Below are 21,853 nucleotides of genomic sequence, written 5' to 3' on the forward strand. Positions count from 1 at the left end.
TGCTGCCTTTTGGATCCTATTGTTCTAGGACCAATCAGACTGCTGCAGTTTGGATCCTATTCAACTCAGTACATAACAAACTGAGTTATCCAACCACTTTCAGTGAAGAGGAAGAGGAGCAGTCTGTAGGCTGTGGCGTGTCTCACACCACAGCTATGAGCCCACCGACTTTTAAAGCAGGTATCAATCAATACTTTATTGCAGCCCAAAGACCCACAAAACAATTTGAAAACTAGATACAGTTAAAACATCCACACAGAAAGATGAAAGAAACCAAGGCAGTCATTTTGTTTTATCTAGGGCATAACGATATTTGTTTTTTATAACCTTGGAAAGAAACTTTGCCACCCCCAGTGTAATATCATTTGACCTGTCTTCCCAAAGATATTTAATATGGGACGCTTCGGATTTTCCCCGGAAATTTCCCAGTAAGAGTTTGATCAATTGATCCCTTGCTCTTTAAAGCAGGTATGTTCCATTGAAATGGACAGGATTCCGATTTCATTGCTGAAAAGATAGCGGCTGGGGCTCAGGTTATACAGTATATTCATGTGATATATACGGGCTGGGGGGGGGGAGAGGAAGCTGCACTTTGTGCATGCTCAGAAACATTTTTTGCAGTTGCTTTGACATTTTTCACCAGGGCTTTATAACAAAAAAAGCCCCCAACATAGTCGGAAAAATACATTCCTTACACATGTTGGATTACAACTCCCATCATTCCTAGTGAGCAGGATGATGGGAGGTGTAGTCAAACAACGACTGGACCCATTTGGATGAGTAAGCAGCAACCTGCCTCACTCTGCCTCCTCCGGTCTCCTAGCAACCCCGCACTATCGAGTACTACATTTCCCAGCAAGCATCGCTCCGCCGCGGACGCCGCGACCATAGAGCCAGGAAGGAAAAAAAGAAAGCACTTTCGTATCTCTATGATTTCGCGGCACGGAAAAGCCCAAGAGAAGGAAGCGGGGCGAGCGGCTTCCGGCGGAAGTGAGGCCCTGTGGTTCCGGCCGGCGTGAGTGAGCGAGTTTGGGCTTTTTTTTTCCAAGATGGCGGCTGCGGCGGGCTTGGAGTTCCAGCGCGCCCAGTCCTTGCTGAGCACCGACCGGGAGGCCTCCATTGGCATCCTGCACTCCATAGGTGAGGAGCCGGAGGGAAGGGAGTGCCGGCCGTCCTCCGCCGGCTGCCGGGGGCTCCGGCGGGCGCGGGAGGCCGGCGGCAGGGGCGGCTGGCGGCCGGAGCCGCTGCTGACTCACCGTGAGCGACTCTGAAGGGGGAGAAGGCAGCCGGGGCGGGGAGGGGAGTTGGGGAGCGGGGATGTTTTCGGGGGGAAGGAGGCTTGGCTTTGTGGGAATGGGGCAGTCCGGGCCGCCTCGGAAACCGGCCCAGGGGTCGGCATCGGAAGGGCCTAGGCAAGCGGAGTGGGGAGGGCTCCCCTGACAGGCTCCCCCAGCCCCTCTCCCATCCCCAGCCTCTTCTTTGTCGCGGGAGGCAGGAACGCCGGACTCGGGTGTCCTGAGCTGCCAGGTCTCCCTAACCTTTCCTAGCTGCTCGTTAGGTGCATCCCAAATCTCAGCCTAGGGACAGCCATCAAACCCTACATCCCCCCCCTCCGAAATCTGATTTCAATCAGAAAGGTAGGAATAAGTTGTTGGGAGGAGAGGCGGCGGGCGGGGGGGGGGGGGAGAAGACTGGCATAGACTTCTGAAAGTGGTTTGTCTCGGTGGGTGCTGCCAATGGAGAGAAGGAACGACAAGATGGAAGTTGGAGAGGGTGCCAACTTGATGGCATGAGATTCCTGGCTGAAGTAAAGGTAGGAGAGGGAGTTTTGGGGTGGGGGGAGTTGGCCCAACAATAAGCTTCCTAGTGGTTTTTACATGGATCCCGTTTCCCATGCTTTTAACAGCAACTGGATGTGCAGATGCGAACAAGGGAGTGCTTTGTGATGCCGGTTCTGGGAGATCACAGTTCTCCCTCTTGTAGGAGGAGGTCTGGCTAGGTTCTCTTCCCCCCCCTGCTCAGTCAGACAATCTCCCTGACAGATGTTATTATTTACTAAAAAAAAATTTTTTTTAAAGAAAGTGGTGAGTTTTGAGGAAGACGTGATGGAGGTTTGCTGTGGAGTAAGAGGTAGGAGAAGAGGGTAGGCCTGAACGAAGGATGGGGAGATAACTGGGAGTGATGAATTTGAAGAGGGGTTAGTGGTGAAGAGATTCCATGGGAAAGCAGTATGGATTGTGTAGTGAGGGTGTTGGCAAATCACCTCCGGAGCGTGCCTAACCTCTTTCTTCTTGTGAGACGGTTAATGCTTGATATTTGCTATGAAAGATGGCATTTTGTGTACACCCCCCCATACCTGTTTTACTAGGGGAAGGAAGACAATTGATGTGCAAGTCTTCTTTTACCCAGTAACTAGATTTGAAGAGTGGGAGTGAGGTACAGGGACACAAAATGTGATGGTTTCTGGATGGCTTTAAAATGGTATTGCTAAAATTTGTGATGGGTAAGTCATTATAGCTACTAGCCGTAACGACTATATGGAATTTTTCTCTGTTCAGAGGCAATGTGCCACTGAGTACCAAATGCTGAGATCGACAACCGGAGAGTGCTATTGCCATCCTGCCTGTTTGTGGGTTTCTCAGTCATCTGCGTAGCCACTGAGAGAAACTGCTAGGCTATGTGGACAATGTTCACATCTAGGAGGGATTTTCTTATGATCTTCTACAATTTGGACTTTGTTCAAATAAGTTCTATGGCTTGGGATTTCTAAAGGCATAACTAGGAAGGTGGGTTTCGGGATCAGGAAGTAGTAATCCATTTTGCCTACTGTCAGAACAACTGAAGTTCTCATACAGGTTTGCAGTTTGCATGTGTTGATAGCAGCTGAGAGTTGATCATCTTTCTTCAGTGCACTTCACACAAAGAGCAGAGTAGGGAATCAGGGTGAAACAAAGAAGACTAGCTGCAATACACCCTTTGAAACAAAGCTTCAACTATAAAAAGTTTAGGAAATGGAATGCCCTTAGAATGTGGGTGTTGTGCCAGGGAACATGAGGGCCTCTCTGTTTTGGCTTGCCCCTTGCAAACTCTCCTTTCCTCCTTCCCATATTTTAAAATATATTCTTTTCCTTTTTTTAGTTCAAGACTTGAGCTACATTTCTGTAGATCATATTAAATGAAAAAAGCCACCAGACACCACTTCTCTTCCTTCCCCAAACAAAATTAGCCTGAGAACAGCACCTGCTTAGAGGAGCTTTACTTGTCTTAAGATTGACAGTAGGAGCAGAACGTGTGTACAGCAAAGGAAAACTTGATACTGTCCCATGCAAATGCACAAAATTATCTAGTCCTGTAGGTTTTGGTGGAATTCACTCTTGGCTGATGGGAACCGTTTGTTCCTTGTGGATTGGGAACAATTAAACTATGAGAGATGCCTCTTTGCCTAGAAATGTAAGTTTTGGCAAGAAGAAAAGTATTGATATGGCTACCTACTAATGGGGGGATTCCTAAGTAGTTCCATTATAATAGTGTGAAGTAGTCCTTCTGTAATGTTGAAGCCAATATTCTATGCTTAAAAGGCGGTTTGTAGTTTTTCATTCCTTAGTTGATATTTTACATATTGGCAGCTGTATACCGCAGGAAATGGTACTGTGCTGGTTTCTCTGAATACCACTATTTTTTGTGCATGTTCTTTCATGCAAGTGCACTAAAACTAGTGATATAACCACTCTTCTTGGTGTGAAGAGGCTTGTTTACAGTATCTGGTGACACGCTAGAGAGCGATGAAGATGCTTTTTCACAGCTGTAGCTGTGTCCACATCACTGCTGTGATTACATTATGCCAAATATGCTGGATGACACAAAACTGAGCTGCCTCATGTTACTGAATTTCTCTACTCTGTGTTACAAACTCCGAATCGTAATCTGAGAGGCAGGTGCTATGGTATTACAAGAAGCTAGCTGATGATTGAGCCGAATCATGCATGAGCAATTCTTGATTAGGTGCAGAGGCTTGTCTTAACTTCCGAAAACCTTTTGTTTTTCCAGTGAAGCGTGATGTCCAGGAAAACGATGAAGAGGCTGTACAAGTCAAAGAGCAGAGCATCCTGGAACTGGGGAGTCTCTTGGCCAAGACGGGGCAGGCGGAAGGTAAATTGCGTTTTAAAGCAGCTTAATAACACCTAACTGTTTTAATCTGTTTTTAATACCGTGTTTTAATGGTGTAACATACAGCCTTAGGGTGAAAGGTAGTGAATAACGAATAAGAAAGAGAATAAAAGAATGTAATGTCACTGTAGAAAAGTTACTGCTCTCTGAATAGTTACTGCTCTAATGTCACGTTTGTGGGATCTGGAAAAGTATCTCGACAAGAGAAGAATGCTAATTTTGGATTTGGTCACTGTAGACCAAACTAGACATGTAGTCACAAGACGGGTCAGTGTGTGCTTGTTTTTCTTTACTAAAAAGCAGCTGCTGGGGGTGGGGGTGGACATATGGGGCAAGCATTTAAGCTCCCCTCCCATGGTTGTTATTTAATGAAAGAAACATACCCACACAAACGCTTGTCATGCAGTTAGCACCATAGAGAAGATGGAAAACTGTCCTGAAAAAATGCTACAGGTAATCCCCACCCCCCCAAAATAATAATACCAAAGAATTGGAGCCAGTTTGTGTGATTGTTCCTCTTCTGTCTGAAATAATTGGCACTAGATTTTAAACTGTGCGGTCATTGCCACCTCAGGAATGAGCCGTTAAGCTTCTGTTGTGTTCTTGTACGGCTTCAGAAGCTGAACTGTGCTTCACAACTTTGTTTTCAATGCAGAACTTGGAGGACTTCTGAAGTATGTGCGCCCTTTCTTAAACTCCATCAGCAAGGCGAAGGCAGCTCGCCTGGTTCGGTCTCTGCTAGATCTTTTCCTAGACATGGAGGCAGCAACAGGACAAGAGGTGAGAATTAAAATTCAAGCAAAACTGTAAACGTGGTGTTTGCAGTCGCTTTCAGGTGTTCTGTTATAGCTGATCCTATTCAGAGGAAGGCACGCAGAACTTCATACAAAAGACCATCTCTAGACGGTGGCGGTTGTGCTGGAGCAAGTACTGTAAATTTTCTTGTGACATTTGTAAAATGAGGCTAATGAAATAAACAATATTCACCCTATCATAAACGTGGAAATGGGTTTTTTAAAGTGTAGAAGATAACAGAAAATAGGCTATCTGAACGATAAACTTGTCCTTTTTACCCATTGTTGTCTTTTTAATTGTATATATTGCTTGTTTTATGTTGCTATGGCCGTTGGCTAATGCGAATAAAGTTTATCTGTCTAAAAAAAGTGGAAATAAGTTTTTTAAAGTATAGAAGATAACAGAAAATATGCTTAAAATCAATACCAAAGGCATATCTAAGCCAGAGAACTATGCATCGGTCAGGAAAAGCTTGTCAAAACAAAAATCTCTTCCATTGTTTCTAGAAAGTATAGAGCGCCAGAAAAAAAGCAATTTGAATGTGGTTTCTTTCTCTTTCTTTTAAGGTTGACCTGTGTCTTGAATGCATTGAATGGGCCAAATCTGAGAAGAGGACATTCCTGCGCCAAGCTCTGGAGGTAAGGTATGCTGTATATCCATGTGACTTGGTACAGCTAAGTTGTGCACACTGGTCTCTCGTTTATTCCCCGGATTTGGAAACCTGCCATACTACCTGACGGGGCGCTGAACCCAGGCAACTGTTATCTATTCACGTTCCGCTGCGTTGCTTCGCTGGGTTATTGCTGACGTGTTACCAGGTTTCTCAAATGGTGGTTTTGGGTGTGATAGTTCCGTGCCACCTTTATGCAGACTTGCATCTCCGGGAGTTTTCCTCCGCTGTCTGTGATGCAAACAGTCAACATGTGTTCCCTCTTAACACCCACGGTTGTGCTTGCTGTATAGGACTGGTGAAAAGACAGGTATTTTCCCATCCTTTCAACGCCATCTGCATTCACTGATGTTGTTTTGTGGATGTTGGAGATGGAAGATGATCTGGATTAGCCAATGCAGAGAAGTTTATATTTGACTGCAAATACATTTGTATTTGAGGATTTCTACTTCTCGGTCTTTCTGCTCTGTGTGGCTTAGAAATGAGCTGCAATTACATTCTTTGTTCCTTGGCTCATGTTTCTCCCCCGTTGTGCCTCTTCCTATGTTGGGAACAGCTTCCCCTTCAAACTTATTACCGCACGACCATGCATTCTCTGCTGTCCGACTTTACTCTGCATTGCCGTGCAATTCCTCTCAGCAAAGGCCTTGCCTCTTCCGTGGTTCACATATATTGCTTTCCGAGTCAGGAATGAGCAGTCTGTGGCACTCCAGCTATTGCCACACTCCAGTTCCCATCATCACTAACCACTGGTCATACTGGCTGGGGCTGATGGGAGTTAAATTCCAACAAGTTCTGGAGGGCGGAAAGTTCCTCATACGTGTCTGCAATAAGTATTTCACATTCGTAGAGTTAATTTTCATTGAAATGCATCATTTACCTTTCTCTCTCCTAGGCAAGGCTGGTTTCTTTGTACTTTGACACTAAACGGTATCAAGAAGCATTGCAGTTAGGTAAGTAGATTACCAGCTGGGCACCGCTTTGCCCCTATTTTGATTTCATACTGGCTAGAAGGAATAGAGCTCCTTAATACAGTCGTACCTCGTTTTGCGGCCAGGATCCGTTTTGGAGCCCCGGCTGCTAGCCAAAAAGGACGCAGGGCAAAGCGCTGCATCTGAGCACGCTCACAGAGCGGTTTGCGCATGTGCAAAGTGTGATTTTTGCGCTTCTGCGCATGCGTGAGCTGCAAACCCGGAAGTAACACATTCCGGTAATTCTGGGTTTGTTCACCGGAATGACGCTAGACAAGGCGGACGTTCGTGAAGATATTACTGTATTCACTTGCGTCTTACTCTAAACCCGCTTCATAGAAGTGTATTCATTGCTTTAGCATCATGTATTGACCTGGATGCTTGAGGGAATTCAGTCTTTGGGTTCCAATAAGAACTGTCTGGAACCATATGTTTTAATATAAAGTTACAAATATAAATACATGTTTAAAGTTAAACATTTCTGTAACTTAAGAAACTACACAGTTAAATGCAGAAACAAATAAATACATGGAGCATATAGCACAGCGGGCAAAACCAAAGAACGTGTGAGTCCTGGATCAGGACAAAGGCCAAAATTACTCGCCCTAAATGTTATGTGTTCAGTTCACAGTATCGGCTGTTGGATAAATGGCAATACTTGATTTGGCAACTCCTCAAACTACCTTCCCTAGGTTCAGGCAGAAACGAGATCAACTTTCACATCAAGCTTCGATTCACCTGATTATTGTTAAAAGTAAAAATTATGAAGGTGCTCCGTTTTCATTTGACATACCCTTGGCCTTACATACTTTCCTGGAGGCAGTGTTCGAAACTCTTAATGCAAACAGTCGCATTTTGTGAGAGGGAATGTCCTTACCACGATTGGTTTAGGTGGCCTCATTGTTCTGCTTCGCCAGCATCAGCAGCTCCTGCATTAGAGTTAACGTCCAGCCCTAAGACCCTCTCATCCCACAAGGCAGTAGAACAGCTATTCTCCCTCCTTCCCTCCCTTTCTCTCCATTCTCTCTGTGGGCTGGCGCTGAAGGTGCAGGACTAGAAAAGCCACCTGCAGGACTCCAGAGTAAACTTAAGAGCAGTTTCCTGATTCATTTGAATACAATGCAGAGAGAACAGAGAGGCGGAGGAGGAAAGGTGAGCCCTCTGAAGACGAGAGTTCCCCAGGTAGTACAGAGAGGGAAAAGTTCCTATATATTTGTTTGGTTTCTCTCTCTCTCTGTCTCACTGTTGCATGAAGGAGGGGGGCATGAAATGGTCTGCTTCTGGGTTGAATTGGGGGCAGCACTCATTGGTTGTGTTTCTCTACCAGATTGTCATTTTCTCTTGATCGCAGCCCAATCCAGCACATTCTGCTTGCTGTGTTTCCCCCTTTCCCCTCCTTCCAGTTCTCTGCAGAGTTCACTGCTGTGTCTCTTGTGTTTGTGTTCCTGGCTCTCTCTCTCTCTCTCTCTCTCTCTCTCTGTGTGTGTGTGTGTGTGTGTGTGTGTATGTGTGTGTTGCCATACAGATATCTGTAAATATTAATTATTCAAATAACATGGTTTTGGCAACTATTGCAAGAGCTGAACCCCATTTGCGTTTGTGGTGTCCAGTTCAAAACTGCTATTAAAAATGGTATTAACAACATGTCACTCACTGGTGTGAATTGCATACCAGTTCATGCTTTTTGAAAAATAATAATAAAAAGTGCTGCTGCATTATGGGGTGGGGAATAGATGCTAACCTTTCTGTTTTTGCGCCTGTAACTCAGGTTCCAGGAGCAATTTTGCTCCTAGCTTTTATAACTCAGTTTCTAACACTGCCAGGGGGTAAGACTTTGGTAGCCTGGCTGACTTGTTGCCCTCCAGAAGTTGTTGGACTCCCAACTTCCATCAGCCCCAGCCAGCATGGCTAAATATCAGGAATTATGGGAGTTTGAAGACCACAGGTTCCCCATCCATGCTTTCGATTCAGTTTTATAACCAAGTGAGGTTCTGCCTCTTCTCTGTGTCATAGTGACCCTGAGTTATTCTGATTAACTGACTGAGATCTGCACTGAACTCTCCACATGCCCAGAGTTGCGTCACTTAACTCTCTTATTAATGGTGGTATGCACATATACTTAATTACGGTGGCTGATTTTCTATGACCTGATTAGGCAGGTAGGGCAGTGTTGTCTCACGTTAGTTGTCAAAGAACACAGGATTCATTTTCATGCTTAATATGTTAGCTTTGTATGTACCCAACTCTTATCTCGGTTTCCTAATAGTGTTGTGTCACTTAGTCCTATGAGACAGAAAGCCCAGTTTGCTTCATAGTGGAACTGGGGATAGAACCTGCCTTCTCCCATCAATACTGGACACCATGGGTGGTATTTTACTCACAGTAGACCCACTGAAATGAGTCAGGTCCATTAATTTCAGTCTACTCTTGAGTCAAACATAGTTGACCACCCTGGCTTTCCACCGACCAGTCTCAATTCAACTGACCTGGTGTGCTAGCAGAAGCTAACGGGACATTTGTTCCTCCAGATCAGCTCTTGTATTTTTTCTGGCGAACAGAAAATCTTGCATTGATCAGGAGAACACAGTGCTGAATTCCTTCCCTTGATATCACAAGTTCTGTTGAGTAGCAAAGATAAATTTTAAGTATTTGAGAGTTCAGAGAGGGGGGCTCCAGAAAGGGATTCTCTGAGACATCCGGCTCCACTGTATGACTTTTGTCAGGCTCACAGCTTTTGCGGGAGTTGAAAAAGATGGACGACAAGGCCCTCCTAGTGGAAGTGCAGCTGTTGGAGAGCAAGACCTACCATGCCTTGAGCAACCTGCCAAAAGCAAGAGCAGCATTAACCTCTGCCCGAACCACAGCCAATGCAATCTATTGCCCACCCAAGCTGCAGGCGGCGCTGGACATGCAGTCAGGTAAGTCATGCAGCCAGCAGTTGTGTCATACATGCTTGCTGTGTTTGGGATTATTATCCTTTGCCTTGTGCAATAAACACTAGCCGTGGTGTGTTGTGTGAAAATGAGATGCGGCCGCTGTGCTCGTTTGATCATGAGTTTGTAGTCTGTCATAGGACAGGTAATAGAAGGAAAGAAGATAAATGCGATTAAAGAGATCCTACATTGGAACAGTCGACCCAGGGAGCTTTAGAGAATCTTCCCCCTAGGAGGTTTTTAAAAGAAGATTGGTTTGGTTCTTAGGCCATGTGGCTGAGCTGGGTAATCTGCAGGATCGCTTTCAACTCTCACTCTAGAGATTCTGTAGTGAAACCCAAAATGCAGGCGTGGGGAAATCTAGCAAAACAAAAACATGAGCTCTTGTCTTAATTGCTGTCTTAACTGATGCATATCATGCAAGATGAAGGCAAAACTGGCCAGAGCTTGGTAGATTTTGGAAAAGGCCCTCAGTTCTCCTTTTGTCAGAGTTAAGCTGAAGTAATTAAATGCAGAAGCAATCAGAGCTATTAGGAACCCCCCCCCTTTACAAATGTAGCTTCTTTTGATGTACATTCTTAGACGGTCTCTTTTCCCCAGTGCCTGTGTTAGTCCTTTTTTAAAATAATAATAATAATCATTTTTTCGATACAAACAACAACCGCAAAAGACACATACAACAAAAACCATAATAACAATAACACAATTTGACAATTCAGATTTGAATACACTGATATACCTATAACTACTTTTTAAACAATATTTTCCCACCTCTCTCTCCTCCCCCTACTTCCCTCCACTATCCGCCTTATCACTTAAATATTCGTTCCAGATTTCTTCATATTTATCCATTCTTATTTTGCGTCAACAAGCAATTCATTCATATGTAGCTAGTCTGTCCATGTTATCAATCCATGTGCTCAATGGAATCTTTTTGCGGCTCTTCCAATTCATCAAAACAAGTTTTTTTTCTTCTAATATTATTTTATATTAGGTGCCTGTGTTAGTCCTTTAATTTTTCATGGCTGTGCCTCTCCCCTCTTACCTTTGGGCAACCGCTAAAACCAGTTCAGTTGCAACCCTTGAAATGATGCATAGGTGAACTGATGCCAAATAGCTTGCATTAGTGTTTGAGGATTGCATTAGAATTTGAGGACTGGCTGAACTGATGCAGCCCTCTTGATAACATTGATTTTCTTTTGTCAGAAAGAGAGGGGCAGGGGAGAAATGACCCTTCGAGACAGTCTCTCCCTATAAGGACCCATAAGTAGGACTTTGCAGCCGTCCTTCCCGGCGAAACTGAATGCTCTAACCTGGTCCTTGTGTTTACCTTCCCTTCTAACAGGCATCATTCATGCAGCGGAAGAAAAGGACTGGAAGACGGCATATTCCTATTTTTACGAGGCATTTGAGGGTTACGATTCCATCGACAGCCCCAAAGCTATCACGGCGTTGAAATACATGCTGCTGTGCAAGATCATGCTGAACTTGTATGTGGCTAATTATATCGCAAAAGGAATGCAAATAGCCCCTTGTGTCCCCCCCCCCTTTTTCAGCAGTCATTTGGGTCAAGACACATGCTCTGGTATTAGATGAAGCACCGGGGTCCTTAACTGGCATAATTCATGAGTGTCAAAGCTTGCAGAAGGGAGGCAAGAATGCAGGGGGCAGTGGAAAGAAAGAAGGATTAAGGGTCTTAGGAAGGGGTGGAGATAAGCAGCATAGTTGTCATTGCCTCTCTCTGCTGTATGTCTCGTTCAAGCCTCTTTCGTACATGGAAATGGCACTGCCACAAGAAGGCAGCCTGGATTTCTTAAACCCTCTGTCGTTATGGAGGCCAGGCAGTGCTTCCCTTCATTTGAAGGAAGAAGATCCTTGGGAGGGTGAAAAGGCTACTAGATTCTGAGTTCCCAGTTTTTCTAACTGAATGGATGTATAAGTGCCTTGCTTATAATGAGCTCTGCTAACAGCCAGGGACATGATGAATCAACACCTCTCATTTTATATTCTGTCCTTTTCAGGCCTGAAGATGTGCAGGCCTTGGTGAGCGGGAAGCTTGCGCTGCGGTATGCAGGCAGACAGGTACAGAAACCCCGATCTACCTTTTTTGTCCTCGAGTCTTTTGATCCCATCTCCCACTGTTAATTTTTCAATGAATTGGGCTGCCTTGCAGATGGGTTTCTGAAGTAGGGAGCGTTTGGAAGACTTGAGGTGCTGCGCAATTGCATCTTGAGGGTCTCTGCTGCCCAAGCTAGGGTTCTTCTGTCTCGGTCGCTTGTTCTTTAGAGCTGTATAGTCTGTTTCTTCTGTGATATAGCAGCTGTTTTGCTTTGAGTGAGGATGGAATTAGAACAGATACTTAGCGTTCTGGTTGATGTCCTTTCCTGAATTTCCCCCTGACTTCTGGGAAGTATTTTTCTCAAGTGTGAGTGCCGCAAACACAACCTGCCGTTCACGTGCCCCAGAAAATGCTAACGGTGGCTCCTCTCTCTCCCTCACAGACAGAAGCTCTAAAATGTGTGGCACAGGCTAGTAAGAATAGATCACTGGATGACTTCAAAAAGGTGAGTAGGCACAATGGGGAATGGGCTAATTATTCTTCGACTAGGTGGTTGATTAATAGACTTAAAAACTGAACTTTCACATGGAGGGGCAGTAGATCTCTGCATACTTGGGGAGAATGCGGGGAAGGGCATTTTCACATCTGACTGGCCACTGTTGGACAAAGAGAGGCTGTGGCCTCATCCAGTCATGTTCACTCAGCTGTTCCACTGAGTTCAGTTAGTGCCTATTCTCAGGAAAGTGGATGTAGAGTTGCAACCTTTCCTGCTTTGTTTCTTGGTTCTTAAAAATAGGAAGAGTGGAAATATCCGGAGTAGTGGTGTTTGTGATGGATTGGAACTTAACACGAGTGGAAATTAGGTTTATTATTATTAAACTAAATTTGTACCTCAGTTTTTGAACGTAATGCAGAGGGCAGTCTGCAAATTTCACTGAGAAACACTCAGCAGAAGCTGTTTGACTTCTGAGGCGTGCTCGAAAACGTAAGCATTTACCATATTTTTGCTCTATAAGATGCACCAGACCACAAGACGCACCTAGTTTTTGGAGGAGGAAAACAAGAAAAAAAAAATTCTGAATCCCAGAAGCCAGAACAGCAAGAGGGATCGCTGCGCAGCGAAAGCAGCAATCCCTCTTGCTGTTCTGGCTTTTGGGATAGCTGTGCAGCCTGCATTCGCTCCATAAGGCGCACACACATCACCCCTTACTTTTTAGGAGGGAAAAAGTGAGTCTTATAGAGCAAAAAATACGGTACTTCTGGATTTACGGCGTTTGAAAACCGAAACGTTTGGTAACAGAGATGTCCGAAAACCGAGGTACCACTGTACCACCCTATACCCGTAAATCTCCGGGCGGTTCACAGCAGAAAATCACAACATAAAAAACAGAAAATACATAATAAAAACAACCCAATAATTCCTCTTTCCACAACACACTTTAAAAGGGTAGCAGATGTAAATCAACTGAAGTCCTAGGAACATTTTTGCTTGGTGAAAACACTTCTTTTGTGTTAAGAGTTCCAGATATTTGCTTGGCAACTGCTCCCTGACGTTTCCAGTAACTGGGCTAAGGATGGGTAAAAACATGGGGGGGGGGGATGAAGAGCAAGCCGTTTGTTTATTTTATTTTGTTTTAGTCCAAGTTATATGTGAATAAACTTGCACAGAGGGTGAATGGTATTCCCAGAGGTCAAGGACTGGAGTTTCAGGCCTCTGCATAGATTCCACTCTCACCTAAGATTAGTAGAATTTTTTTTAAAAAAAATAATTGTACATTGCCGAAGCATCTGCAAATTTGCACAATTCTTCTTTTCTTGGAACAGGTGTCTTGATTCTATTAAATGCAGCATAAACACAACCCTGTATAATATTAGACACAAATAGTCTCAGAATGATTCCAAGGAGCTTTCACTCCCTTGGCCCTAAGAATGGTTGCAGCCTGGTCCTCTGTGCTCATTGCTGACTTAATCCAATCTTTCACAGGCTCTGAAAGATTATAAAGTGGAACTCAGGGATGACCCCATCATCAACACACATTTGGGCAAACTCTATGATAACTTATTGGAACAAAACCTGATCCGGGTCATTGAGCCTTTCTCCAGAGTTCAGGTAAGAAGCACTGGAAGAGCTTCCTTTCTCATCTTCTCGGCCTCCATGAGGTTGGCGGTCCTCTACTTGGATTTCCCAGTTAAATTTCCAAAACCACCATTACCATACCCAATGCCAAATGTATTGGCAGTAACAGCAGACTGTTTTCAAAACCCTGTGTGCAGATCTTTCCTTTGCATTTCTCGAGAGTGTGGTAAAACATTCTCTTACACTATTGGTTAGGCTCTGGAGTAGTATAACTGGAATTGCAGGGCAGAAAGAGAGAGATGGGGGAGCTCTAAGTGGTTTGAGACATCAGGTGAGTCATTGATTGATAGTTCCAGGGGTGCTGAATTTCTTCTGCTGCTTCCAAATTCTGCAGTGACATTTGTTATTAAAGGTAATGGTTGAAAGTGGCAGATCCCTACATTTTAAGAATTGATTATTCTGACTAAGCCTGTTTGTATGACTTGTGTAACATGGATTGCTGATAAACAGGTTGGGTACCGTATTTTTCGCTCCATAAGACATACTTTTTCCCTCCTAAAAAGTATGGGGAAATCTGTGTGTGTCTTATGGAGCGAATGCTGGCGGGAGGCTCTGCTCAGCGCTCCCTTTAAAGAGCCGCGTGGAGCATGTGTGCGGCTCTTGGGGGCTTTTCCCTGAGAAGGGAGAAGGGCAGCCCATCAGTCCCTTCTCCCACCTCACGGAAAAGCCCCCAAGAGCCGCACACACGCTCCACGCGGTTCTTTAAAGGGAGCGCGGCTCTTGGGGGCTTTTTCCCGAGGAGGGAGAAGGGACTGGTGTGCTCCCCCGCCTGCAGCCTCCCGTCTGCATTCGCATCTGAGATACATACAGGCTCTGCTCAGCGCTCCCTTTAAAGAGCTGCGCGGAGCGTATGTGTGGCTCTTGGGGGCTTTTCTGTGAGGTGGAGGAAGGGACTGACGGGCTGCCCTCTGTCCCGTCCCCCACCTCCCGGAAAAGCCAGCAAGAGCCGCTGCCAGGCTCGGCTCAGCGTTCCCTTGTAAAGGCTCCCTTTCGTCCCTCATCCCGCAGAAGGAGGGACAGAAGGGTTTAAAGCAAGAAAAGCGAGAGCCGCTTGCATGCTCTTCGCAGAATAATTTTTTTTCTTGCTTTCCCCCTCTAAAAACTAGGTGCGTCTTATGGAGCGAAAAATACGGTAATTTGAGGGCCATAGAATAGGTTGGAGACCTTGACTGACATTTCTTCATGTTAAGAACTAAATTTTTAATTTTTTAAAAAAGCACTCACTGGATGACTGCTGGGCTTGTACTGGACTTTAGGTTATATCTAGCATTGCATTTTGGGGAAAGGAATGCAGATTTAATCAAAAGGTTACTAGAAATAAATGGATAATGCGAGCGACTTGAACTGTGTGTTAAGTTAAAATGAGTGGAATTGGCTGCTGGCATGAGACTGTCCTAAAAGGTGTCAGAATCTACACAGCTGTTCTATACTGACTGCCTCTTCAGCTAAGTGTAGCAAATGAAAACCATAACACGTGTATTTGTTCCTTTCGAATCGTGTTGGCACTCGTTCTCAATTTCTTTTTGCAGATTGAACACATATCTAGCCTTATCAAGCTGTCAAAGGTAAGAGCATGGATGCAACAGACTACATAAGCTTGCATGTACATGAGCAGCTCTGAATGTTCCTGTTAGTAAGGAGCTGCTAAAAAGAAGGGGCCTACCTGCCGCCATAAAGTTCAGGGAAGAGAGAGCAGAGCAGGCATTAAACTGCATTTAAAGTTTTGTTAAACTTCCGTAATCGGTTGATTGAGAATGTGACAAAAACTGACACTTGTAATGATGCTGTGATCTTCACGCATAATTTCATAGGGAGGAAATAATCCCAAGAGTCTTAAATTTAATAAATCAAATTTAATTATTCAGTCAGTGCTGGGAAGGAGACATTTATAAGAAAGTCCTGACATCTGAGGGTGTCATAAGTTCAACCTATTCTATATAATGTGACTTTCCAGTTGCCAGATTATAATAGATTTATGGCATAATAAGCAACATAATAAAATGGTCACTATTTAACACTTGATAAATTGTCAAACTGCCTAGAAGCCAATAATCCTCCCTAATACCAGTATTTTCAGCTAAAGTGAACACAGTATAGAATCTTAAGAGAAAGTAGAATCAAAATTGAATTGATGGAGAAATAATTACACAAAGGAAAAATAAACATCTGTTATCGTATATATGAAGAAAATAAAGAAAGAAGTGGGGGGAAAGATTAGAAATGTGACAGGCAAAAAGTGAAAATAAAGATTTATGACAAATACAGCTTTATTACCATGTGTGTGTTTTGCAGCTGGTATTTAACCATGATTAACAAAGATATATCCATAAATTAGTGGAATATGGAGAAAATGTGGGAGAAAGTCACAGATTATATTAGTGTTTTATGGACATGCAAAAAGATTTGAGTGTTTTTGGAGGGAGATAGTGTATGCAAGAAATAATTGGATAACCCATACCGAGGAACCCTTGAATAATAATTTTGGCACATCTTGAAGAACATGTGAGGTCAGAACATCATAATTTTAAATTAAACTGTTGCCAAACAGTCATAGTGCAGCAGAATGAGAATGGCTTAATAAAAATTGATTACCTTGCCACAATGACAGCATTAATTGAAATGGTACATTCAAGGGAAGAAATATAAACAATTTGATAATCTCCCCCCCCTTCCCTTTATAAAACACATGGAACAAGAACATAAACTTGAATTGTTTAAAACCTTTCTTATTTCTGTTATAATCAGTTGCTTATATAGAGAGCCTTCAGCCTTCGAAAATATATTTATACATAAACTAACAGTTTTACTGTATGGTTTAGAGTGTGTCATAAATGTTGTGTATATTAGAATGACATATGTCATGTCTTTTGCGTCCGTTGTTCAGTTCAGTGCTAAGAGTGTGTGAGAGACATGTGTGGAGAAAAGAGCAGCAACTCTCTCTGTCACTAGAGCATATGTGAGGCACCTCTAGGTGGTTTACCTCAAGATTACTATCCCAGGAACCGCAAAACTTCAGGCTGGCAAAACCAGCTGGTCCGTCGTTGGCTCTAAGAAGCTGATCGTCTCCTGGTTCTCTTTCAGGCCGATGTGGAAAGGAAACTCTCTCAGATGATCCTGGACAAGAAATTCCACGGTAAATCCCCTTCCCCTTTTCACATTTTGCAATGTGAAAGAGTTATGCCCACCACAGTCTTGGGTTGCTTGTCCTGCCTTGCTTCCCCACCTCCAAGAACATGATGTGCACGAACAAGAGCTTAGATGTGCCAGAGGACAAACAAAAGAGGAGTTGTATTTAGGGCTGAGGGATGCGGGTGGTGCTGTGGGTTAAACCACAGAGCCTAGGGCTTGCCGATCAGAAGGTCGGTGGTTCAGATCCCGGATGACGGGGTGAGCTCCCGTTGCTCAGTCCCTGCTCCTGCCAACCTAGCAGTTCGAAAGCACATCAAAGTGCAAGTAGATAAATAGATACCACTCCGGTGGGAAGGTAAACGGTGTTTCCGTGCACTGCTCTGGTTTGCCAGAAGCGGCTTAGTCGTGCTGGCCACATGACCCGGAAGCTGTACGCCGGCTTCCTCAGCCAATAAAGCGAGATGAGCGCCGCAAGCCCAGAGTCAGTCATGACTGGACCTAATGGTCAGGGGTCCCTTTACCTTTACCTATTTAGGGTTACCAGATGTTCCCGGGGACAGTCCCTGGATTTGCAAATCTGTCCCTGACAAATTCCGTCCCCAGAATGTCCCCAGATTTGCAAATCTGTCCCCAGGAAACGTGGCAGCGGCAGCCTCAGCAGCCCGGAGCCAGCCTGGTAGCGCAGTTTGCTCTGGCTGGCTTCAGGAGCTGCTGGCTGCCGCCGCCACTGCCGAGGGGGAACCAGGGACGTCCGGCGGTACAGATCTCCTGCCCCCTTCTTCCTTTGTTTTGACAGATCGGGGGAGGCTCAGGAGCCGCAGGCGGGCAGCCGTTGCCCAGGAGGGGCGCAAGGCGCACGGTTTCTCTGCCTGGCAAGGTGCAAAGCCCTTCTTTCACACCCTGTGAAACATAAATGTGCAGAGTTTTTAAAAAACTGGGAAACAGCCGCCCACCCGCGACTCCCAAGCCTCCCCTGATCAGTCAAAACAAAGCTGGAAGGGGGCAGGAGATCGGGAGAGGCTCGGGAGTCACGTTGCCCAGGTTTTTAAAAACTCTGCACATTTATGTTTCACAGGGTGCGAAAGAAGGGCTTTGCACCTTTATACAATATGCATGTGTGCTTGGGCCCAGGGTCTTTTGCCTCACCATCCCCACTACTGACTCCCTGTTGCTACTCAGCTTTAAAAAAAAAAGTGTCCCTGGATTCATTGAAAAAAATCTGGTAACTATAGTTGTATTAGACCTAAGGAGCTTCACACCCTTGGGGGTTGTTCATTATTCATATCTTAAAAACATCTCCTGGTTGAGACTGGCACCTTCCATATCTGGCTTACCGTACTTTTCTGTGTATAAGACGAGGTTTTCTTTTTTACTGTAAAATTATATAAAAAATGGAGGGGGGGTCGTCTTAAACACAGATAGTGCAGAGCGAGGACAGACAATGGGTTACAGACGCGAGCAGGAGCTTTTATGCACCAATTTGGTGGGTGATTGGCGGCTTTGGCATGGGCTGCTTAGGACTGGCTGCTGCTGTGGCAATTACGTGTGCGATTGCTTGCTGCTGGTGGCGAGGGGGAAGACGGTTTTGATTGTCAGCGTATTTCAGTCGTGTGAATGATTTTCGGCATCCCTTCCCCCCCAAAAAAGCTCAACAACTCTTTGCCATCTCCCCCCATTTCCTTAATTTGGGAGTCGCCCAAAATAGGGGTAGTCTTATTCACGGGGGCTTGTTGTACATGGAAAAATAAGGCATTTGTGCTGTTTTCTTGAGGAAACAGTCACTTGAGGGTTAGATCAGTTTGCGCCCCATTACTCGAGAGGCCTAACGGGGGCTTTTCTCTTTTGCCAGGGATCCTCGACCAAGGCGAAGGCGTCCTGATTATTTTTGATGAACCGCCTGTAGACAAAACGTACGAAGCTGCTCTGGAGACCATTCAGAATATGAGTAAAGTAGTGGATTCGTTATACAACAAAGCCAAAAAGCTAACATAGGTGAGGGGCTCTTTACAGTATGAGCTGTGACAGATTTTGCATCCCCCCGAGAGTGTCGTTCAGTTGAATGACGTGGCTCCATCTATCTTTCTTTTTTTTTTCTTGCAGAGTTGGGAACTGTTGGCTGTTGCTTTGGAGAGTTGGTGCGTGAAACCTTTGGGGGGGGGTGGGACAAAAGGCTAGAAGACTGGTGGGGTGTTTTTTGTTCCCCACCCCCCCTTTTGCTCTTACTTCTCACTCGGAAAGTTTTAAGACTTCCTCATCTGATCCATCTTGTCTATACGATTGTGTGTTCCAGTTTCCATGTAACCTTTTACCTGCTGAACTTTGTACTGGGATGGGGAAATAATAATGTTTAAAATAATAAAAAAAGGAGAGTTTCTTGGGGGTGGGGGGAAGGGAGCAGCGGCAGTATCCTAAATAAAAGGAGAGAGGCTTATGCTACCTTAAAAAAACAAAAAAAAAGTGCTTCCCATTTTCTTGAGGGCGGCAGAAGGGTGGGCCAAGTCTTTTGACACTGGTAGGAACCCAGCCGCCAAAGGCACCTCCATACATCCACAAAATTCCTACACAGAAGGCGTTTCCATGTACACTGTAGCATAACATGACTGTATGCATGTGTACATGCCCTGAGAAGCCGTGGCTGATTGCAGCTTCTCAGCATGAGCATGCACAGCAAAAAAAGAAAAAGCTGTGAGTTTGTGTGTGGGTTTTCCCCACAAACTCTCTCTTTGTAGTCTTGCATTCCATGTAGGAATTTTGTCATCTGTGAAGTGGCCAGTTAGAAAGCGGGAGTTCCCTTAACCTTGTGTCCAGAATACAGAGATTTCAGGCAGCCAAAGCGAGACCAGTTTGCTAATCCACAACAACAACAACCACAACTGCTGAAATGTCAGTGAAAAGAATTTTAGGCCTCCAGCCACCTTAAAAACTCCCTCTTGAATTCTGAGGCCTTAACAGGTAGGAGCCCGCTTGAATACGTTTTCCCACGGTCATAAAAAGAGCGAGAGATGGCCCAAGTCACTTTTGAACGGTGGCTCCAAAGGTTTCCTGGTTCTGTACTGCATGCCGTTTGTCCTTTATTATTATTGTTTTTTTAAAAAGGCTAGAAATGTACTTGCCTTTTAACTTCACAAGATATGCTGTTGGAAAGAACTGAAATTCTGTACAATATTAACCTTTTTTAAAAAAACTGCAGATGGGTCTTATTTTCAGCTGGCCGTCTTGAGGCCACCCAGAGGCTTTTAAAACTGTTTTCCACCCCTTGAACATCCAAAATGAGACGGATGAGCTGTTCTAGGCAGCGGTCAGGGCTGCACATGACACCAGCCGTGGGGATGCCATCGAAAGCGGCATATTACCATAGCAGTTTTCCCACATCTATATATTGAGATCTAGGAGGATTTGCCGCAAGACTCAGTGTGGTTTCTTTGGGTTTCCCCACCACGGCACTCAGTGGTGTGGACTGGGGAAGGGGAGATTGCAATGTGGCGAGCACTCTTAAAACTAGATCAGCAATTGTGGTGGTCCCAGGGCCAAAAGCTAGCCTCCTGAAACTTGCCAGCCTGGAAGAGGGTGTGTGTGTGTAGAGGAAGCAGTGTCTGTGGCAGTGGGGAATAATTAAAAGAAAGAGATCCTGGCTTGCCACTCTTATCATCATCTCAAAGTAATCTTCCAGGAAAGCTAGTTACTGACCCTAGACCAGGTGGGATAACTTGCCCCTTCAGCATCACTTATCTGGCATTTTTGCGGCAGGTCTAAACAGTGTAGTGCCAACGCCACAATTTTGTTCAAGTCCAGGGGAACATGAGGGTGGTGTTCTTGTGTGGAAGAGGCAGGGGGCTATTAACCCTGGCATTATGTCATTGAACGATGAAGTATATTTAAGGTGTTAACCGGCATCTGAGTAGTGCAACCTTCTGCATCGCCATTTCCTTTCTGTGCTTTCTCACACTTTTTTTTTCCTTCCCATTTTGCAAAACGATACTCCCATGCCACAAAATATTTTTTGCATTCGCATGAAATCTCTCTCAACTGGCTGAACCTTCCTCCCCCTCTCCCCCCAATGTTCTCCCTTTATTTTGTCCTTCCTGCACTCTATAATCTTCCTCTCTGTCTCAGCCAGTCCAGATGTTCTGGGGAAGTGGGTTTTTTTTTGTTTTTTTTTTGGTCTTGGGGAGGGTTTTGGCACCATGAATTCAAATGTACAAATGGTTCACGCTAACACACACCAGGTATATCTGATGTTCAGATGGCATACAAATAAAAAAAAAACCTTTTTCAAAAAGACTCGTCTCTTGTCTTCAGCCGCAGAGGAGCAACATAAGCCCAACTTCAACAGCATGATGTGACTTTGTTGGCTATCCCCTGTAGCTGGTCTTCCTTACACAGCAGGAAGTCTTCCTTACAACAGTATTCCTTAGTGACAACCTCCTTGCAGTCAGCCGTCATCTCTGTCAAGCTGCTATTGACTCTCGTCCCATGTTCAGACAATGGCCCATAGGGAACTGTTTAGTGGCTGCCTGGGAAGAGCAGAGTGGTCTTCTGCATGCCCTTTTTTTATCCAGCTCTGCCGTTGAAGCAGCATTAACAGGCAATAGTGCTGGCATAGCAGCTGAGAACATGGTAGGAAGATTCTACTCCTAATCTCATCTGTGCCATAAGCTCACTGTGGGAGCTTTTGGGAAGCCGCTGTGCCTCAGCCTTGCACCCCATCAGAATAATAGGGTGGGTATCTTCTTAAGGGTTGGAAAGATGATTGACAGCACGTGTGAAACACTTTACAGTGGAACCTCGGGTTGCGAACGTGATCGGTGCAGGAGGCACGTTTGCAACCCACAGCATTCACGACCCGCAGCGCTGCGTCTGCGCACGTGCGGGTTGTGATTTGGCGCTTACGCGCAAAGCGTGATTTAGTGCTTCTGCGCATGTGCAAGCGCCAAAACCCGGAAGTAACCCGTTCCGGTACTTCCTGCTTCACCGTGGTGCGCAACCCGAAAA

General features: G+C 45.0%; 1 protein-coding gene across 1 annotated transcript; it reads left to right on the forward strand.

The window, feature by feature from the left end:
• The first annotated feature begins 912 nt into the window (after positions 1-912).
• Positions 913-21,140, forward strand: PSMD11 (proteasome 26S subunit, non-ATPase 11). Its single transcript, XM_083583311.1, has 14 exons — positions 913-1,140; positions 4,048-4,149; positions 4,823-4,947; positions 5,529-5,600; positions 6,528-6,585; positions 9,327-9,521; positions 10,882-11,026; positions 11,558-11,618; positions 12,038-12,100; positions 13,580-13,705; positions 15,262-15,297; positions 16,814-16,865; positions 18,711-18,853; positions 18,962-21,140. Exons 1-13 carry the CDS (start codon positions 1,050-1,052, stop codon positions 18,851-18,853), a joined length of 1,269 nt encoding a protein of 422 aa, XP_083439437.1. The 5' UTR covers positions 913-1,049; the 3' UTR covers positions 18,962-21,140.
• The last annotated feature ends 713 nt before the right edge of the window (positions 21,141-21,853 follow it).

The sequence above is a fragment of the Podarcis filfolensis genome, assembly GCF_964270895.1.
Source record: "Podarcis filfolensis genome assembly, chromosome: 13".
Classification (NCBI taxonomy): Eukaryota; Metazoa; Chordata; class Lepidosauria; order Squamata; family Lacertidae; genus Podarcis; species Podarcis filfolensis.

Coding starts and splice junctions, on each gene's coding strand:
- PSMD11 (XM_083583311.1), top strand. CDS start 1,050: ATGGCGGCTGCGGCGGGCTTGGAGTTCCAGCGCGCCCAGTCCTTGCTG. Junction 15,298..16,813: donor GCCTTATCAAGCTGTCAAAG/GTAAGAGCATGG, acceptor GTTCTCTTTCAG/GCCGATGTGGAAAGGAAACT. Junction 16,866..18,710: donor CCTGGACAAGAAATTCCACG/GTAAATCCCCTT, acceptor CTCTTTTGCCAG/GGATCCTCGACCAAGGCGAA.